Below are 17,343 nucleotides of genomic sequence, written 5' to 3'. Positions count from 1 at the left end.
CTAATAGTTCAAACATAAATTTGGGTTATTAGTTTTACCAAATTGTTATTATTTTTTTTAAATCCCATTTCTCTCATAAACCCAAAATCTTGTTTCATCTCGCACCATGGATGAACTGCTACACGTCTCTAATCTGTACCACAGTGCTGACATTCCACCCAAAGGTCAACTAGTAACATGACTTTGGCATAGGATAAAAAGCTTTGTGCTAATTTAAAAAGCAGAAACGAACGACTGACGGTTAATGACACTACAAGTACATTATGTGTCTAGACATGCTTTGAAGAAGTTCACACTTAGTTTTTGCAAGTCACGTCTACAAGATGCCAGGCAGGCAGAATTGAGGCTTTTATCCTAAAAATTGAACACGTTAAACAATGTCAGGGTATTTTAATCTACATCAAATGGGTAAGACCTAACATTTAATGCTTGATTTAACATAACAGGCCAATTGACATTCTTTATGTAGCCCTCTCGTTGACCCTGCATATATTCAGCTTGCTGTGGCTAGCCTTCCTGAAGGCCTCGGCTCACAATCGTCCACTTCTTTTATATTTAAATGAGAGAATAATATATAGCACATGTTATTCAGCGGTAATGTTCAATGTTCATTTTTAAAGGAAGTCTCCAAATGAAAGCAGCCCACTTTTTTTTTTTCCGACCTCCGACCCGTCTCTTTTCGTGTTTCTCCGCTTTGTGTTTGAGACAAATATGGGAGCTCTCTCTTTGATGCAAATGATGAGGTTTTTCCCCTGAGAGCAGAATGTAAGCACTACAGCATGGATGTGTGTATCAGAGCCCTCCAGACGGGATTCTTTGAGTTCCTCTATTGCAGTGGTGGAGGGGTGTTGGGAGGGGGGGAGTAAAAGCAACGGCTAAATGTCTTATTTTTGTTATTTCTGTAATTTCTAAAGAGCCTGAGGTTAAACTGTTTCTGGCTCCACAGTTTAAACCACTTTTGTTTATTTTCTGACCATGAAACTAACCGCAGAATAACAGTGGGAGCGGACTTGTTGGAGCTTGGCTGTTTGGTCTAGCTTGATTTTCTCCGCTCACTTCACAAATTCTCATGCATGCTGGTCTTTGATGGAGTCAATATGACCAGCACAAGAGCGCCAGCCATGTGATAATCTGTTTCTGATGGATGTAAAGACTAGTAGTAGTAAGATTGACGTGAAGCTTTCACTCCATTTCAACCAGCTAAAACCTACGTCAACATGCTTACATCCACACCTAAACATGAAAAACTCTAAGGTTTCATACCTCGTCACGCTGATAGTTGTCGGGTCAAAATCATTTGCGGATGAAGACATTACTCAAACTGAATCATATCGCAAGAGGACAGTAAAGATGATCAGTTTCTACAAAAGAGATCTACTGTATGTGGAGGCTTGCAGAAGTATTCACACCGTTTCCACGTTTTTTTCATGCTGGAGGAACCAACTTCAGCATCCAATCCCCTTCCCACAGTTTATGGGGGAAATGGTGTGTTCAGGAGAACATGCACTGCTATGGTATTCATGATGTTTTAGTAAACTAACGTTTTCTAAAAAACCTCTGAGGCCTCCAGTCAACTCCATACAGTAATTAAGTGACTTCAAAAGACAAAACTACATTTTATTGAGGCTATCAGAGAAAACGGGTTGCAACACTTGGATTTGTTTTTGAGAACTATATATCATTTATCTTCTTTTTCGCAATTCTGCACCATTTGGTGATCAAACAAAACCCCAACAAGAGGTGCAAGTAGAAGCGTTTCGCAATGGATTGTTAGTAAAATCTTATGAAATGTTTGTTCCAGGGACACAAATTCCTACTAATTTTACAAGAAGTCACGTTTGTTATGTTCTGTGTGTCTGAATAAAGTGGCACCAGGGACAGAACTGTAAGCTGTACAGTGATTAAGAACCAGTGTGTATTTAGCCCTTATCCAGGCTTCAGAGGCAGTTCTCTTGGCAATAATACCCAAATCTTGTTCTATCTGGCTTCTGAAAGAAATATTATCTTCACCAAGTCCCGAGTCTGCTCTGAGGCCTCTTCTTAACCTTCCACTCCTTGCTCTTGCCTTAAATTTATGTTCGGAAAATTATGAACAGAACTGGCAACAAAGGGCTGCCCTGGTGTAGACCCAGTACTTATTGGAGACAAATCTGCCTTGTCACAGATGCAAATCACGCTCCGGCTCTGCAGCAAATACCCCATAGCCGTGTGGCCCGAAAACCTCTCAAAACACCCACCCACTAACAGTTATAATTGTAAGCCTTTTAGAAGGCCACAAAACACAAACAATGGCATAATCTCCTGCTTACATTTCAGTGTCTGTGCAAAGGTTAACGGCTGATCATGTGTTCCACATTCCAATAAAATAGAAACCACATTGCTCATCCTAAATCAGCTATCACTTCTGTCCCTTATGGCCCAGAGTAGTCTTTCTCAGGGATGTTGCAAAGCGCAGTTTGATTTCATTGGTGTTTGTTGCGTTTCTACTCCACAAGGTAGAGTTTTTTTTTTTGTTTTTTTTTTTTTACTCTCATCAACTATGACAGAACTCTACACCCAAGCGTCCTACCACCGGTTTCAAATGTTATGCTTACAACTGCCACCAACCACTGTACGGCCACAGCAATAAACATGACCCACTTGGAGCCATTGTCTCAGTCTCCTTTGGTAAACCAGAGAAGGACTGCCAGAGGTAGGCGTTCAAGTAGAGCCTCTGTCAGGCATTTGAAGCATACTACCACTGGACACTTGGATGCGCTGTATGTATTTAGAAAGGAACCCCACCATCTGGTCTGACATTCCATCAGTACTGGTGGTTCAGCTGAACTCCTGTGCATTGTAGTCTCCTCGGAGCAATGGAGACGCTTGGCTACAAGACCACTGGAAGACACAAAGGACACCTCTGCCAACTTAAACATGAAAGGCCATCATCTATGAAAATATGGGAATCTCAAAGCTTGAGTGTTTCAAGCAAGCCAACTTGGTGCAGACAGATTCTAGCCCCCCTTGGTGAATCCACAAAGCCACAAATCCTTGCAACACCTCCTTCAGATGTTGTGTCTACGGGAGGGTGGTCCCATGCAGTTTGTTTGGTTTATGAACTGTCTGACCACATGCTTTCCAGCGAGTCTCTTTCCCAGGCCTGGCCCCAGGATGATTGTTGAGATGGGCCCTTAGTTCAGGACCAAAAACTTTTCTTTTTTTTTTAATACATCACAAATAACTAGCTGCCAGGATTATAAAAATCCGGACCCTTAGATTTCCATTAATGAGATATTTAACTATTAGTCAAACACATGGCTATACATTTTCTTCAACATTGAATTTTCAAATGTGTCCTCCATAATGGCGGACCCTATATTTATATATCGCATAACATGGTAAAAACACTGCGGCCCACATGGATGCCATTTAAGCATCTCACAGTTTAAGGAGCACTTCTTTTAAACATATGAATGTAAAATTTTCTGTTTACTGACCTGGGCTTGTAATGTGGTATTTTTTTGCACGTAGCTGCTGCTGTTTTATCATTATGTGCAACATTCTCTGGTATGTACATGCAGTCACCTGTCTCCATTTGAAGCAACACTCGACAAAGAGCCTCTTGTTCTCCCATCTGCCATTCATCAGTTGTGCAACAGTCATGACATTCTTGCACTTAATCTGGTGGCACACCACTTGAACCTGAAAGTGACAGCTAAACTGAATCCTGACATCTTGATTTTTTTTTTTTTTTTTTTTTTTTTTTTTTAATGTGCACATTGAATCGTAAACGGAAGATTTGTGTTAATGTTTAGACCCGAGTGATTTAACATACTTGTTTTATACTCTACAGCCAAGACTGAACTGGAAACACAAGAAAAGCAGCTATCAGACACTCAGAAGATGTAAGATTCATTTTCTTCAACATTTTCCCATGGCAATCATAAAGAAGGGTAGCTTTTTGTTAATTATTATTATTATTATTTAACCGGTTTACATTTGGTGCTTTGTCAACTGTTAAACATTTTGTCATTCCTGCAATTAACTGAACTAAGTGGTAATGCAATTCAACCCAACTGTAAATGCAATTTTAAAAAAATCTTTAGAGATCTATAAGCTTTCTGCTTTGTCGATGTTTATGCTTCCTGCTTGGACGGCACAGGCCATCCTGCCAGGCCTTCAGCAGACTCGAGGCCCCCTATGCGTTGTCTGCGTTGTTTATCTAAGTGGAGCAGGAGTAGACAGCCGTGGCTCCAGGCTTCTGTTTCTGCTGGCTAGGAATGCGTTCCTATAGCACACTCCAAACAAAGCCAGGCCAACCTGTCTGTTATATTGATCCACTGCAAATGGCTGCCACATTTAACACTTGAACATGTGTCATCCACTTGTATATACATGTTATCTTTTGGTGGATGTGTCTTTTCCTCCTAGTCATACACTTTCACTCTTCCAGTTAGAGCATTAGCAGGGTGTGGATGTAGAAAGCTAATGGGGCAGAAGGCAAGTACATTCTGTAACGAGTTCTGTTTCGGTCATGGTTGGACACTGTTTCTGACATGACAGCGTTGGCATAAATTGGCTTTCCAAGTCCGAAATCCACAGTCAGTCTTCGCCTTCTCCTCATTCCACTATCAAATGTCTACTAAACCGCATTATGCCAAGATCAACTTTTATGCCTTGCATGTTTCTGCTGTTCTGCCAGATTTCACAAGACTAAGTACAAGTTTCTGTAATCTGCTGTTGTAATAGTTTGGCCTTGAAGTGATTTTTTTGCTCTTTTGTCCTCAGTTTTTTGGAGTTGAGTGTGTCGTTCTCGGTAAAGCCCAAGGCGGGAGAGAAAGAAGTATCGCCCAACACATTCTTCTCCGTTTGGCATGAGTTTTCTTCAGATTTTAAGGAACATTGGAAGAAGCAGAATAAGCTGTTATTACAGGAACGGTGAGAACATTTTACAACGGGACATTTTTAACTAAAACAAGTGTCTTGCAAAAGTATTCCTACTCATTAAACATTTTCATATTTTGTTGACATTGGACTTTTTTTATGTATTTGTATTTTGTGTGATAGACACAAAGTAGGACATGCTTTAGAGGCAGATGTTTAAAATATTTTTTTTACAAATAGAAGTGTGGTGAAGTTTTGTTTTAAGCACCCTTTGCTCTGAAACCCCTACTAAGTTCTCATACAAACAATCCATGCAAGGTACACCACAAATGTTTGGTCAGAAGAGGCCATAAAATATGCTTCACATTTTTTTTTACATAATTTATCATCACAATCACTGGATATGCATGTTAAGTAATAGAACTTATTTTCCGTGACACTTCAGAGATGTCTATTTTTTTTCCATTCAAGCAAATACAAACCTCGTGACAATGATTAATTCTTGTTGACCTTGGACCATCATTAGAGATTCAAAATTTGTTGCACTTTGGTTACTCTCCCCGACTTCAGTTATGGCATTAATAACTTGCAGTCCATCTCGTGCTGACTGGAGATCGTATCGGATTCATTCAAATTCATGAGGAGAAAAGAGCGTAAATGATCCACATCGTTGTCGTCGCTCCAAAACCAAATGCACTCACGCACCTTCCAGTAAGCCTCCAGTGGTTTGATGGTTATAAAGATGTCGTTGCTTATGCTAACAAACAGTAAATTGGTCCATTATTTTCAATAAAGATTGAATTGTGATAGCATATTTGAAAAAGGAGTTGGATAACACTGGTAGGGGGGGGCTGCTTGTTCAGAAGGAAAGGATAAAAAAACGAATTTGAAAGCATTAACTTTTTGCTCTTTGCTACAGGCAATCATCCCAGTTCTTATTCTTTTCCTTTTCACATCCCCAAAGAATAACCAACACTTACCTGTGCCTGTGCTGCGTTGTTTTGTAGTCCTGGTACATACTGAAGTAAAGACTAGGCATCTGATGGTAAAACTGTGTTGCCCGTAACTTGCTGTACTTTCTCGACGCCAACATGGGCGAGTGATATTCTCACTCCAGGCTGCAGTAAACAGTAAATCAAAACAGACGAGGGTTGACGTCTTGACAAACCACATTTATTCCTCAAAATCCCACACGACTACAGGCTGAATTGTCTAAAAATAATCAGTTTTGTGAAGCCGTGTCCTCGTAATTATTTGCCCTTGACGTTTCCTTGAATCAGTCACCACTGCTGGTCTCTTTCAGGGTGAAAAAGGCTGAGGAGAGCTTCAAACAAGCCAGGCAGAAGGCCACCTATAACGTGACGACCAAAAACGCAACTGGAATAGTACGCCATATTCTTTTTTTTTTTTTTTTCCCCACCTTTTTGCTCTTTCTCACTCGAGAAGACGATGCTGTTTAAAAATGCCTGTCTGCATATGAAATGTGAAGGTTATTGGGTGTAAATAACTCCCATCTATTTTTTTGTATTTCACAGAAAGCAAAGCTGGGTAAGAAGATATGAGGCAGAAAATGGATGAGCACCGCTAAGCACAATCTACCATGGAGGATGTTAAAAATGATTTGTTTTAATTACTTGGTCGGTTCTTGAATTTAAGTGGACTTAATACGAAAGGTTAATCTGCAACCAATCAAAAAATCTTAAGTCATTTTAGCAGGAATATGTTATTTGTCTCTAAAATGCATCTATTTTTTAAAAACTTTGATATAATTGTGTTTCAACTTTTTGTGTGCAAGGTGCCCATCGTATATTTGTTCCGAAAACATTTCCTTTTTCGTTCTGGTGAAAAGCACATCTTAGATTTTTTTTATATGGGAACATGGTGCCTTATGGAAGGGTAGAGGTAGCAAATGAACAATGCCAAACAGGTCTTATTTTACCAAAACTCTCATGTAAATAACATGCCTGATAAAGAGAATAATCAATTTTACATGGGTTAAAATGGTTTGGATTTAATCAATTTCACACGAGTGTCAGAAATGTCTGATGGCTTAAACGTTTTCGAAGCAGCACCTCCTCTACTACCTTTTGTTACTTAAACCCACATATCCACATGGTGTGATTTGATGATTTCTATGGGGGTTTTTTTCCACTTAAACAGCATTTCTTTATTAATATACTTTATTTTAAACACAATCCTATGCATGTAATTCATCTTTCTAGCTGTGTGACAGTGTGAATCCCTTTACATTTAGACATGCAATTGAATCCTGATCAGATTTCATTTTTACATGAACAATACCAATACTGTTTTTAAATAACATTGAACATAAAAAGTAATATTTATTGAATAAAACCAAATATATAAATTTGCATTGAAACCGCTTGGTTTTTTAACATTGTCCTCTTTTGATACACAAGTGCATGCACTCTAAAGGGAGTTGTTTTATATGAAATAGATTTAATATATTTTAAAGAAATATACTTACACACATACATGTACCATACCGTATACATTTCATTGCACAACCATTACACAAGCTGCAGGATCTTATGCTCAACTTGCAGCCAAATTTCGAGTCCGAACGAGTTGAAGCCACCGTCGTGGCGCTCGAAGTTTCTCTGTATCAACTCATTGCAGCTTCAGTTCAATCAAGATGACGAAACGTAATGGTATGACTGCACACAAGGCAAAAACTGGCACGGTAAGTGTCAGTTCATTTGCAATGAAACAGTTCATATCAAAGAAACAAGCTAGTTGCACTGCTCAGAAAATACAATTATTAAAATGCAACCATCAGCATGATCACCCTGTGTCCATTAGACGTGTATCCCTTCAAAGTATAAAATTTGTTACACCTGGGAGAGAAAACATCCCCACTGTTCCACCCAGACGGCTGTATACCAACTTTGACTTGGACAAAAATGATTTCTAAAGTGATGAGTCATCTTGGCCGCAAATCTCTGTTTAGTTCGATGTTGCCTTTATCACACATGTTTTCTACGTTCAGTTTTTGCTGGACAAGCCTTTTTTAGTATGACTTCACAATGTTCCTCACCCCTGACTCTGGCAAGTAATGTGACAACAAAAATCTCTTAAGGTAGTCCTTCACAGTTTTCCATGACCGGTCACATCCACAGACATGCATCGACACTGTTTGACTCTCTGCACCTTGCGGTGTCTGAAGGGGGGCTGCAGATCTGGGCAGTCTAACTGCACTGTGAGCTGTGTGATGCGGTGCGGCCTGCAGAAGGAGCAGGACTGAAAGGGCTCCTGGGCTTTATTGTGGCCCTTCCTTCCCGACCCTGAAGCTTGACCTCGACTGTGTCCATGACTCGAGCTGGGACCCAGATGCCGCGGGATGTAGAAGGAGTTGCACTGGCCGTAGCAGAAGCGGTTGACCACGGTGCGGCTGCGGCAACCCTCTTCACTGATCGTTTGGCGAAGGGGTTGGGTCTTGCACCAGTCTCTTCGGAGGTAACGCCGCTCAGTCACAACTAGGGCCTCTCGGCTTGAGGACAGGACTTCGGGTTTCTGCTGCAAAAGTCTGTGGGGGTGATCTGCAGACAGGTTTCCTTTGGCCTTGTGTGGGGATGGTATTGAGCCTTGGGGCCGGAGCTTTTTGGTCTCTGCAATGACGCAGAAGAACCCAGCAAGAAGGATGGGGATGGTGATTCTCCACAGCATTCTGCAAAAAAAAAAAAAATGTACAATGAAATGTAAGGCAAGAGTTTCTCTTTTAGGATTAGTCGGTTCTGGATGTGGAATATAACGAGTCCAAGATCAATGCTATTTGGTTCCTGAGTCATCCAGGTTAATATTTCACATTTCCTGCTGAATCACTTTTCACAATCGAGTCTAAAGGCTTTCATTAATCTGAATCGCCATGTGAGGTTGCGGTCAAGTATACGAGGCAAATTTATGTGCGGTGCAAATGGTACCGCACATAAAACCTCGAGCCCAAGAAGGAGCAGAAGATGAAATAAGATGAACTGTTTTTTTAGGGGTCAAACAACTCTGATCTAATTGAATGAAAGTACATCAGTTCAATGCAGTGAACGGCTCAGAGTAACCAGGATTCACAAAGGAATCTGGATATCACCTGAATGCAAGAGCGGAATAAGACCCAAATGGACTTCTGCCGGCCTAAAACGACTCCAAATCTCAACAATCTCATAGGAGTTTGTATATTTTATCAACTTTAAATCGTTATGTTAGCATTACGCAAATTTTTGTTTGTTTTTGTTTGTTTTTTTTGTTTTTTTTAATTCAGTTTAATTCAGTCCTAAGCTCAGTTTCCAGTTTTTTTTTAAACTGGAAACTGAGCTTAGGACATAATGATCTTCCAGTGTGAAATTTAACCTTTCTTTTCAAAGAAACAATCACAAAATACTATTTTAAGTTTAAAGCTTTTTTTTTAATGGACTTTTAAATGTTTGTACTTTTCTTTTAGGCACATAAGCTCTTTTGGTACAAGCTTCACTTGAGATCATCGGTGGAGCCTCATCTCCAACATTCACTTCCTGTGTAAGTAATTGGCCAATGAAAAGAGATGACAGATACTGGTTCACGAAGCGGTGACAGCGCATTAACAGCTGATGTTTTTAGATTGGGCTTGTGTTATGATGTTGTCCACAATCAGTGGGTTTATTCCCACACCGATCCCCCTCAACATGATGTGCCCATGTACAAGTCTCTGACCCCAGTGTTCCCTGCTGCACTGAGCATTTGGGTGTGAATGCGTACACACGTTTAAATGTGGCTGCGTAAACGCGGCTCTTTTGTTGATCACTCCGAGTGATCCATGTGACCATAAAAGTGTCATAAAGGTTTTGTCCATTTACCATTATCTTCTAATGGACTAATCATTTTTGGTTGTATATTAAATGAAGATAAACTTCATTTAATATAAGCTGGGGGTTACAGTTTTTTTTTCAGCAGAATGAGGTAAAGCAGTCGCGCAATTCCAAACATGTCTGCAAGTGTGCCAGGCCTATTAAAGGTGAACCACCTTTTTGCAGTCCGACCCTGCAGGCATCATTCAGAAAATGAATCCATCACCAGGGCCCCCATTTGTCAGCATCTCTGTGTCATTACTTCTATTTGCTTTCCTCTCGGCTCTGCAACTCTTACAAAAATAAACAAAACCCGACCATCAAAGGATACACTTAAACACCCATAACGAGAAGGGGAAGTTGATTTTATTGGTCCCGTTGCTGAGTAAAATAATTAGGTCTTTGCTTACTTTACTCATGAACTATGCCGCAGATATGTAAACAAGCATTAGAGAAGCCCATCTGCATGTTATTAGGGGAAGAGTTGAGGAATTGTACAGTTCCCCTTTGGGAGTGGACTTTTTTTTCTTCTTCTTCTTCTTCTTACTCTGTGGTGATATACTGTGGAGAAACCTGAACTGAGAGTGACCCACGGTGTCCATAAATGCCATAATGTATGATACTAGGGCCAGATCTGGAGAAATGATCTCTCTGCCATTCAGGATGGAGTATCCGCCTGAGTGCGCGCACTGTCAGTATTTGTGCCAGCACATTTTTGACCATCACTCAAGCATCTTTTCAGCAGATGTTGCTCTTGACAAGCATTGCATGACATCAAGTCAGAATTTCTGATGTGAAACCAAACTGCCTCAAGGACATTGGCGGCCGCTGCTACTCGCACACTCTTCTTTGCTGTGTAAATTTGTACGCTCGCCTTTCTTCCTTTCTTGGACCTGCACCTCAGTCTGACATGGAACAAATTACTTTATCACAATCCACTTTGTTTTTAAGGCTTTTGTGTTTATATTTTTTCCCGTGCTCTTTGAGTAATTGCAGCAGTGTTTCCATAAGCTAGACAGCAGCTGTTTGCTCATCTTGTAGAGATGTTTCACGCAGTCTGATCTTTTTTTTTCTTTTTTCATAGGATGCCACACCATCACACACACACACACACACACACACACACACGAGTCAAGAGGTTCAAATAATTGGAGAGGAAGACTCCCGTTGGCTACTTTCATCGCCTACCGCATCCAGGAGTCTGACCTCCGTTTTTCCCGCAGTGATCTATCTTCCCATGTAGAAGTCTCATTTAGCAAAAGCTCCATCAGCCTCTTCACTGATGACAGCCATTTTAAATGCAGGAACCCCTTGCCTGGGGATCAGCATCTGCATTCACTCAGTTTTCTCTCTTTCCTGTACTCTTAGAGATGCCCTGCAACTTGGAGATTATCCAAAGTCTATGTCAGCAAAGACTGAAGACTGACGGGATTCTCAACGAGTGCATCTCAAAGAATTTAAATATTGCATTAAAGTACAATATTTCTTACCAGTCATCTGAGAAAGTGAAAGTCATTTTAAAGGGAGTTATTACACACAGTGTAAAACTGTTCAATGTTTGAATTTATTCAATTTTAAATATTTTTACGGCTTTCGGGTAAAGAAGTTCCTGTCTCACAGAGTTAGATCGCATTAGACCAATCGGAAATTGTGTGTTTTAAGCACAAATGTCAGGCTTCTAAGATGTAAATTTATATGCAGTAAAAACTTGGTTGGGCCTCCTCTTGCATAAATTACTGCATCAATGCATCATGGCAAGGAGGCGATCGTGATCATGATGGCTGCCTTCAGGTCATCTGCCTTGTTGTGTCACAGTCATTGAACCAGCTTTTGGTACCTTGGGCAGTTGGCAGGTTCTGATTGAAAATAAAATCAGCATCTCCATGCGACTTGTCTGACTGTAGAAACTTCACACTGGACTTCAAGCAACATGGCATCTGTGCCTTTCCACTTCCCCTCCAGACTCTGAGATCTTGACTTCAAAATTGAATGTGGAATTTACTTTCACTTGGAAAAAGGATTCTGGACCATTGGGAAACAATGTTGCTTTTCTCCTAAGCCCAGGAAAGACGCCTCTTACGTTCTCTGGTTTAGGAAGAGCTTGACGCAGAGAATGCGACAGCTGTTGCCCATGACAATCCTCTCAAGGCTGTGCTTGTTGCTGGTGGACCCTTTCCTGCCACACTTTCTCCCTTCCACTCAATTTTCTGATACAGAACTTTGTGAACAACTTGCTTCTTCGGTAATGACCTTCCATGGCTTTGCCTTCTTGTGAACGGTGTTTATGTCTGTCTTCTGGATATCTGTCAAATCAGCAGTATTCCCCATGTTTGTGTAGCCTACTGACCCAGGATGAGAGATGAAAAAGTGAAAAGTAATGGTTTGACACAATAAGTCTCAAGTAATGATCGTTTTCATAGCATTCTAATTTTCTGAAACACTGAATTTTGGGTTTTCATTATCTGTAAGAGAAAAGGCTTAGAATAGTAATGATTCTACACAACATGTGAGTTTCACTTTGTGAGATGACCGTCAAGAAATATTGGACTTTTATGCAATGCCCCAATGTTTTGAGATGTACCTCTGTATAAGGAGCATGACTGATGAACCGTCCAGCTGGCAGCTCAGGTTCCTTTCCACCCCAAACTCATCCTGAACACAACAGTCCCTGGCAACCTTTCCTCATCAGTTTCTGTGGGAAAACAAATTGAGGTTTTTTTGGGTTGGGATTCAGAGGCTTTGGGGGAGCCCTGAGGTGGAGGAGGGATGCTTAGTGGTTTGGGGGGGTAGAGCGCAGAGGGATGAGATGATGAGGCGGGCTTGAGATAGACAATCCTCTGGGAAATAAAACCAACATCTCTTGGGCTCTGTGGACATTCAAAAGACCCACATTTAAATAACCGGTCTGCCTTTTTCGTTTCACCTTGACACTAATCGCGGCGCAGCCATCGAGACAGAAGGAGACTGTGGTTTCCAGTGTTAATCTTCAGACAAAACTGAGCTGGACCTTTTCCGTACACTAAATACTAATATTGTGCACAAACACAGCTTTATGTTTTACCAGAACCACAAATTCTTTGGATTTGCTTCACTGAACTGTGGAAGACCCTGGTTCCAAAATTCAAGCCTCTAATGAAATTACAAATACCAGAGAGGCTGCTGAGCCCCACACAAACCTTCTTTGAAAACATCCATTATCGTGAGTGGGAACGCGCTGTGTTTTATTTTTTAGAATGGCATGATAATGCCATAGTGGAGGTTTATGTCTGGAAAACAATGGGTTCTCTTTTCTAATCATCGACTGCAGTTTCCAGCTCGGCCCTTGGATGTATGACTATTCTAAATATTGGAGTACTGCATCACAGAATAAAGAGACGCTTTTCAAAGTCTTTCAAATTTGTACACACAGATGTATTTCCTTTAAACCATGTGCAACGTCTTCCCAGCATTTCTTCAAAGGCAGGTTAAAACAAACAAAACATGATGCCTCAATTACTGGTGCGTCAGAAAGTCTCACACAGAGACTGGTAAGTGCAGTTAATTACAGTAGAACTGCATTTAATTCACCGTGCAGCACAAGCCTCAATCACTCACGGCTAGCCACACATGCACATGCACGAAGGTCCACACACAGCAGTGCCTAAACCACATGCTTGCTGTCTCACACAGACTAAAACAGATACACAGGATGTACAATATAGAATGGGGGGGTGGGATGGGATGTAGGGGAACGGTATAGAGAGGTAAGTGAAATGTTTTCACCCTGAACCAATTACACAAGAAGGAACCATGTCATTATCTGTGTTTGCAGATTGTATTTTCCCAAACTACACTTGGCTGTTGGCTCCTTGACAGCTGGTGGTTGGAGGCTCTTTAGGGGGGCTTTGCAATGTAAATGTGTCTAATTCCAACATTGCCAGAAGGCCGCTTTAGGCACTCAGGGATGCCATTTGTCATCACAATCCATCTTGATAATGACTCTCAACCCTGATCTAATGCTTACGAAATTAAGTAGTGGCAAGTATAAGAGCTGGCTGCTCTCTCTCAGCGATATTAAATATTTTTACTGGCGAGTGAAGGCAATTGGAGATAACATGATAGTACAGGTATTCCCATAGTTAAAGATGTTTGCTCTTCAACTATAAACGGCAGTTTATTGTTTAAGAGTCAGTAAAAAAAAAAAAAGTAATTGATCAAATAATGAAATGGGTGTTAGTCACAATTGTTCTTTGGTTTTCAAAATTGATAATGAAATTTAAAAAGCACTTTTCTGAAATTGAGCTTGAGTCGCGCCCACTAAAAGAGGAAGCCACTAATATTTCTGGGTGGCATTTATAGCTGCACTGTCTAATACGTCTCTCACTGTAGCAATAGAATGGATTATTATCCTGATTTAAAAAAAAAAAAAAACTTTTTCACCGAGAAAACATTGAATATGCTGTAACAAAGTTAAACCCCCACAAGTACGTAAATCACAACTGATTATGTGGAGAAAAGTGAGACTTGCATTAACATTGTGTTGCTCTATTACATAGATCATTCTGATAAAAGTAGCATAGGAAAATGATGATCTTGACACCCATAAACAGAGTAATGGTAGTGGTCAAACTAAAGAAATTTTGTATATTGAATTTATTTTTTCATAAGCATTCACTTTCCTTTTGGGTGAACTACAAGTAGATTGAACTTGCCATAAAGAACGTTTAAATCCCCCAGTAAGTTGTGGGTTTATTAGTCTTACAAAATCCTACACTCAGATCAATCTTGTTCCAACTTCTTCCCCCTCATTGGATAACTCATGTCATTAATGTTTAATTTCTGAGCTCAAATTGGTCCTGTACGCTTTGCCTTCACAACTTTTGTCTTGAGTGGACGTCGTTACACTGATTCCTAAAAAGTAATGTTATCACTGCCAATTATTTGCTTTAAGTGCCCTGTTTGTCTTCCATATTGTTTTTTTTTTGGTTTGTTTTTTTGTAACTGAGACAGAAATAAATAAAACTATACATTATGTACTAGAAAGCCAAATCTTCTGACTTCCCAGCCGGGAAAGCAACAACAATACTCAGTGAAGTCAAATTTTCTCCTTTTTTTCGAAAGTGAGAAGAGCTCGCAGACCTGATGAGAGTTCAGTGACCATCATCGCTCCTATGCATAAACAATGTATTGAAAGTTTCCATTACTAACTACTCGATGAGAGCACCCAGTGGCTCTCATCTTCATTGCCATTGCGATGACAATAAAGACTGATCTGCTCTGTTAGCAAGAAAGACGCCCTCAGATTGGGTCCGATGTTGTTCCAAAGTTGGAGCTCCGACTTCTGAGACGGGAACAAAAGCGGAAGACGAAAATTAGCCGCAAGCTAGAACACAGTTGTAAAATTATGTCCTTTAATGTTTAATTATTTTTAATTGTTTCCCGTTTTGTGATTCTAACGTTAAAAAAAAAAAAAAATGTTTAAGAGTCCTCAAGAACACTCCGCATATAAAATAAGTCATGCCAGAGAACACAATTTATTCATCCATAAATTGTGCTCTCTCTATTTTAAAATCCCAAAGAGAATTTGAAATAAATTTCTTATGCTTGCCCTTAAGGCATGACTTAGCAGAGCGTAGTCAGCCGACAAGCCTCTGCATGCCAGTGTTTATACTAGCTCTTCAGAACCATATTTGCTTCACGCTGTAAATGTTACCACAAGTAGATTACATTAGATTTACTCTATAATCTATAATCTAAATCATTTGCCTTAGCTTTTCTTTTGAAGGAGCCTCTTGACATTCAAAGCACACGTTTCATATCTTCCCCAGGTATCTCTGGCAAACGTCCATTTAAAACTGACTTCAGGAGGGAGCGGGGGGAGAAGAAGCTTTCTGTCACTAAAGAAACAGCAGCATGTCCGAACGCTAAATCCTCTTTGACATCAGAGCAAGTTGTACGAGGTGGTGCAGTCGCCGGAGCTGTAAGCAGGATCAGAAAGCAAACTCCCCACCATTCACCACACGCATACCGTAGGAACACACGCGTTCGCCCAAAAACATGCTCACACACTCGCTTGGATGCGTGTTAGCACACACACACACACACGCACGATTCAACATGGACCCAGACAAACTGTAAATATACACCTGTTCGAACGAGCAAAGAGATAAAGACCAGAGGCGGGGGGGTTATGAAGCAAAACACAAATGTGCTATGTTCATCATTACGTCTCTTTCTCTTCTTTTCTGCTCATTGGAAAATACTTTTAATCTCTTCAAGAGACACAGTACAACTTACTGTCATCACTCTCTAATTCTCTTACTCATAACACTAATTATCTGCAACCTCCAGCCACTAATTACAGTTATTTAGTTGACACTTTTATCCAACGGACACCTTAGAGGTGTGCCTTTTTTTTTCTCTCTCTCTCTTTTCTTTACACTGAGTGGCCCTGGTGGGAGTCGAGCCTGAAATATGGAATAACTGCAGAATGTGTGCTGTTCCATTTACATGGTTCTGTGCTTAGTCACCAGGAGGCTCAGTGAGTCACTCGGTCTCATATTCACGTGGGAATTGTCAAAGCAGAGTTCAGAGAAGAGCCCTTTTTTTGTTTTCTCCCCCCCAATTAAACTGTAAAGTATGATGTAGCTATATCCTCTTACGCTCTGCAAAGTAGCTTATAATTAAAATGTTGCCACCTCATACGAATGTTAAATCGGAGTGACATAATCAATCAAAAAGCCCTATCGATTTTGCGTTTTACAAATTCGCATCGATTTGAAGTCGGAGATGTTTACCGCCACGGACTATGCAAATGATTTTTGGCAGGGCAGGGAGAATTTCAGCTTGCTCGGTTGCATACATCCTCCCCTAACCTCAACATTTACAGACGTGTTCTCCATATTCAAGCACGACACATGATCCATTTACCTCTCACCACAGTGTGCAGCAGGACAACGACGTGAAGATGCATTCAAGGGAGCTCATCCACCTTCAGTGGTCCTCGTGTCCGCTTCCAGCTTTTGGTTTCCATGGCAATGTAATCTCTAGTATCCTCCAGTTTGTCCTTGCTCCTCTTTCCTTCACAATAAATACAGTAGAAAGTGCTGAGCCTGCTCAGTTTCCCATTGTCCTGGGTGTGCAGCACCTTATCTGCCTGTCTTCAGGAAGTCTAAAGGTTTTCTCCTGTTTTTCCTTTTAGGCTGACAAGAAAATCTGCAGTTCAGTCACAGTAAGCCAACTTCTTAGTGCTGTGGAGACTGTCTGCACTCAGTCTTTGGGAGGGTTTGAGTCACTTTAAAGCCTGCCTTAGTTTGAATCCCTTGCACCCCACCTCCTTTCTTAAAACTGGGAGGGTTATTTCCTATTGGCCGTGTTCATTGTGGGAATTGAACCAAAATTCATTGCTTTCGCAAATATCTGTCTCAGTCAGTGTGCCTCAGTCTGTCTTTTCTCCAGTCCAGTCGGTTTTCAGAGGAAAAGGCTGATTGTTTGCTAAACCACTTCAGGCTGACTAATTAATCCATCAAGCACTTGAATGAGAGATCAAGCTTGTCAATGCAGAATAGAGACCTTGGCTAAGAATAACAGTCTTTCCCAAAGAGAAATGGCAACAGATTAGGCTATGTGGAAGTGTTTATTTCCCGTGAGCTTTGATAAGCTT

General features: G+C 40.7%; 2 protein-coding genes across 2 annotated transcripts in view; one reads left to right on the top strand and one right to left on the bottom strand.

Moving 5' to 3' along the window:
- Window positions 1-6,786, top strand: part of LOC103133603 (formin-2-like) — a 38,720-nt gene extending 31,934 nt beyond the window's left edge. The window contains exons 14-17 of the mRNA XM_007545414.2: window positions 3,836-3,887; window positions 4,771-4,920; window positions 6,170-6,251; window positions 6,402-6,786. Of these exons, the coding sequence (XP_007545476.1) occupies window positions 3,836-3,887; window positions 4,771-4,920; window positions 6,170-6,251; window positions 6,402-6,428 (311 nt within the window). The 3' untranslated portion in view covers window positions 6,429-6,786. The remainder of the gene's footprint in view (window positions 1-3,835; window positions 3,888-4,770; window positions 4,921-6,169; window positions 6,252-6,401) is intronic.
- Window positions 6,787-7,183: 397 nt separating this feature from the next.
- grem2b (gremlin 2, DAN family BMP antagonist b) lies at window positions 7,184-16,984 on the bottom strand. The gene is made up of 2 exons (XM_007545413.2): window positions 16,611-16,984; window positions 7,184-8,554 (listed from the first exon to the last, which is right to left on the bottom strand). Exon 2 carries the CDS (start codon window positions 8,551-8,553, stop codon window positions 7,975-7,977), a length of 579 nt encoding a protein of 192 aa, XP_007545475.1. The 5' UTR covers window position 8,554; window positions 16,611-16,984; the 3' UTR covers window positions 7,184-7,974.
- Window positions 16,985-17,343: the final 359 nt, after the last annotated feature.

The sequence above is a fragment of the Poecilia formosa genome, unplaced genomic scaffold, assembly GCF_000485575.1.
Source record: "Poecilia formosa unplaced genomic scaffold, Poecilia_formosa-5.1.2 Scaffold12, whole genome shotgun sequence".
In the NCBI taxonomy this organism is placed as follows: domain Eukaryota; kingdom Metazoa; phylum Chordata; class Actinopteri; order Cyprinodontiformes; family Poeciliidae; genus Poecilia; species Poecilia formosa.
This window is presented reverse-complemented; position numbering and strand designations above follow the sequence as displayed.

Excerpts from the sequence above, each read along its gene's own strand:
- grem2b (XM_007545413.2), bottom strand. The coding sequence starts at position 8,553 with ATGCTGTGGAGAATCACCATCCCCATCCTTCTTGCTGGGTTCTTCTGC.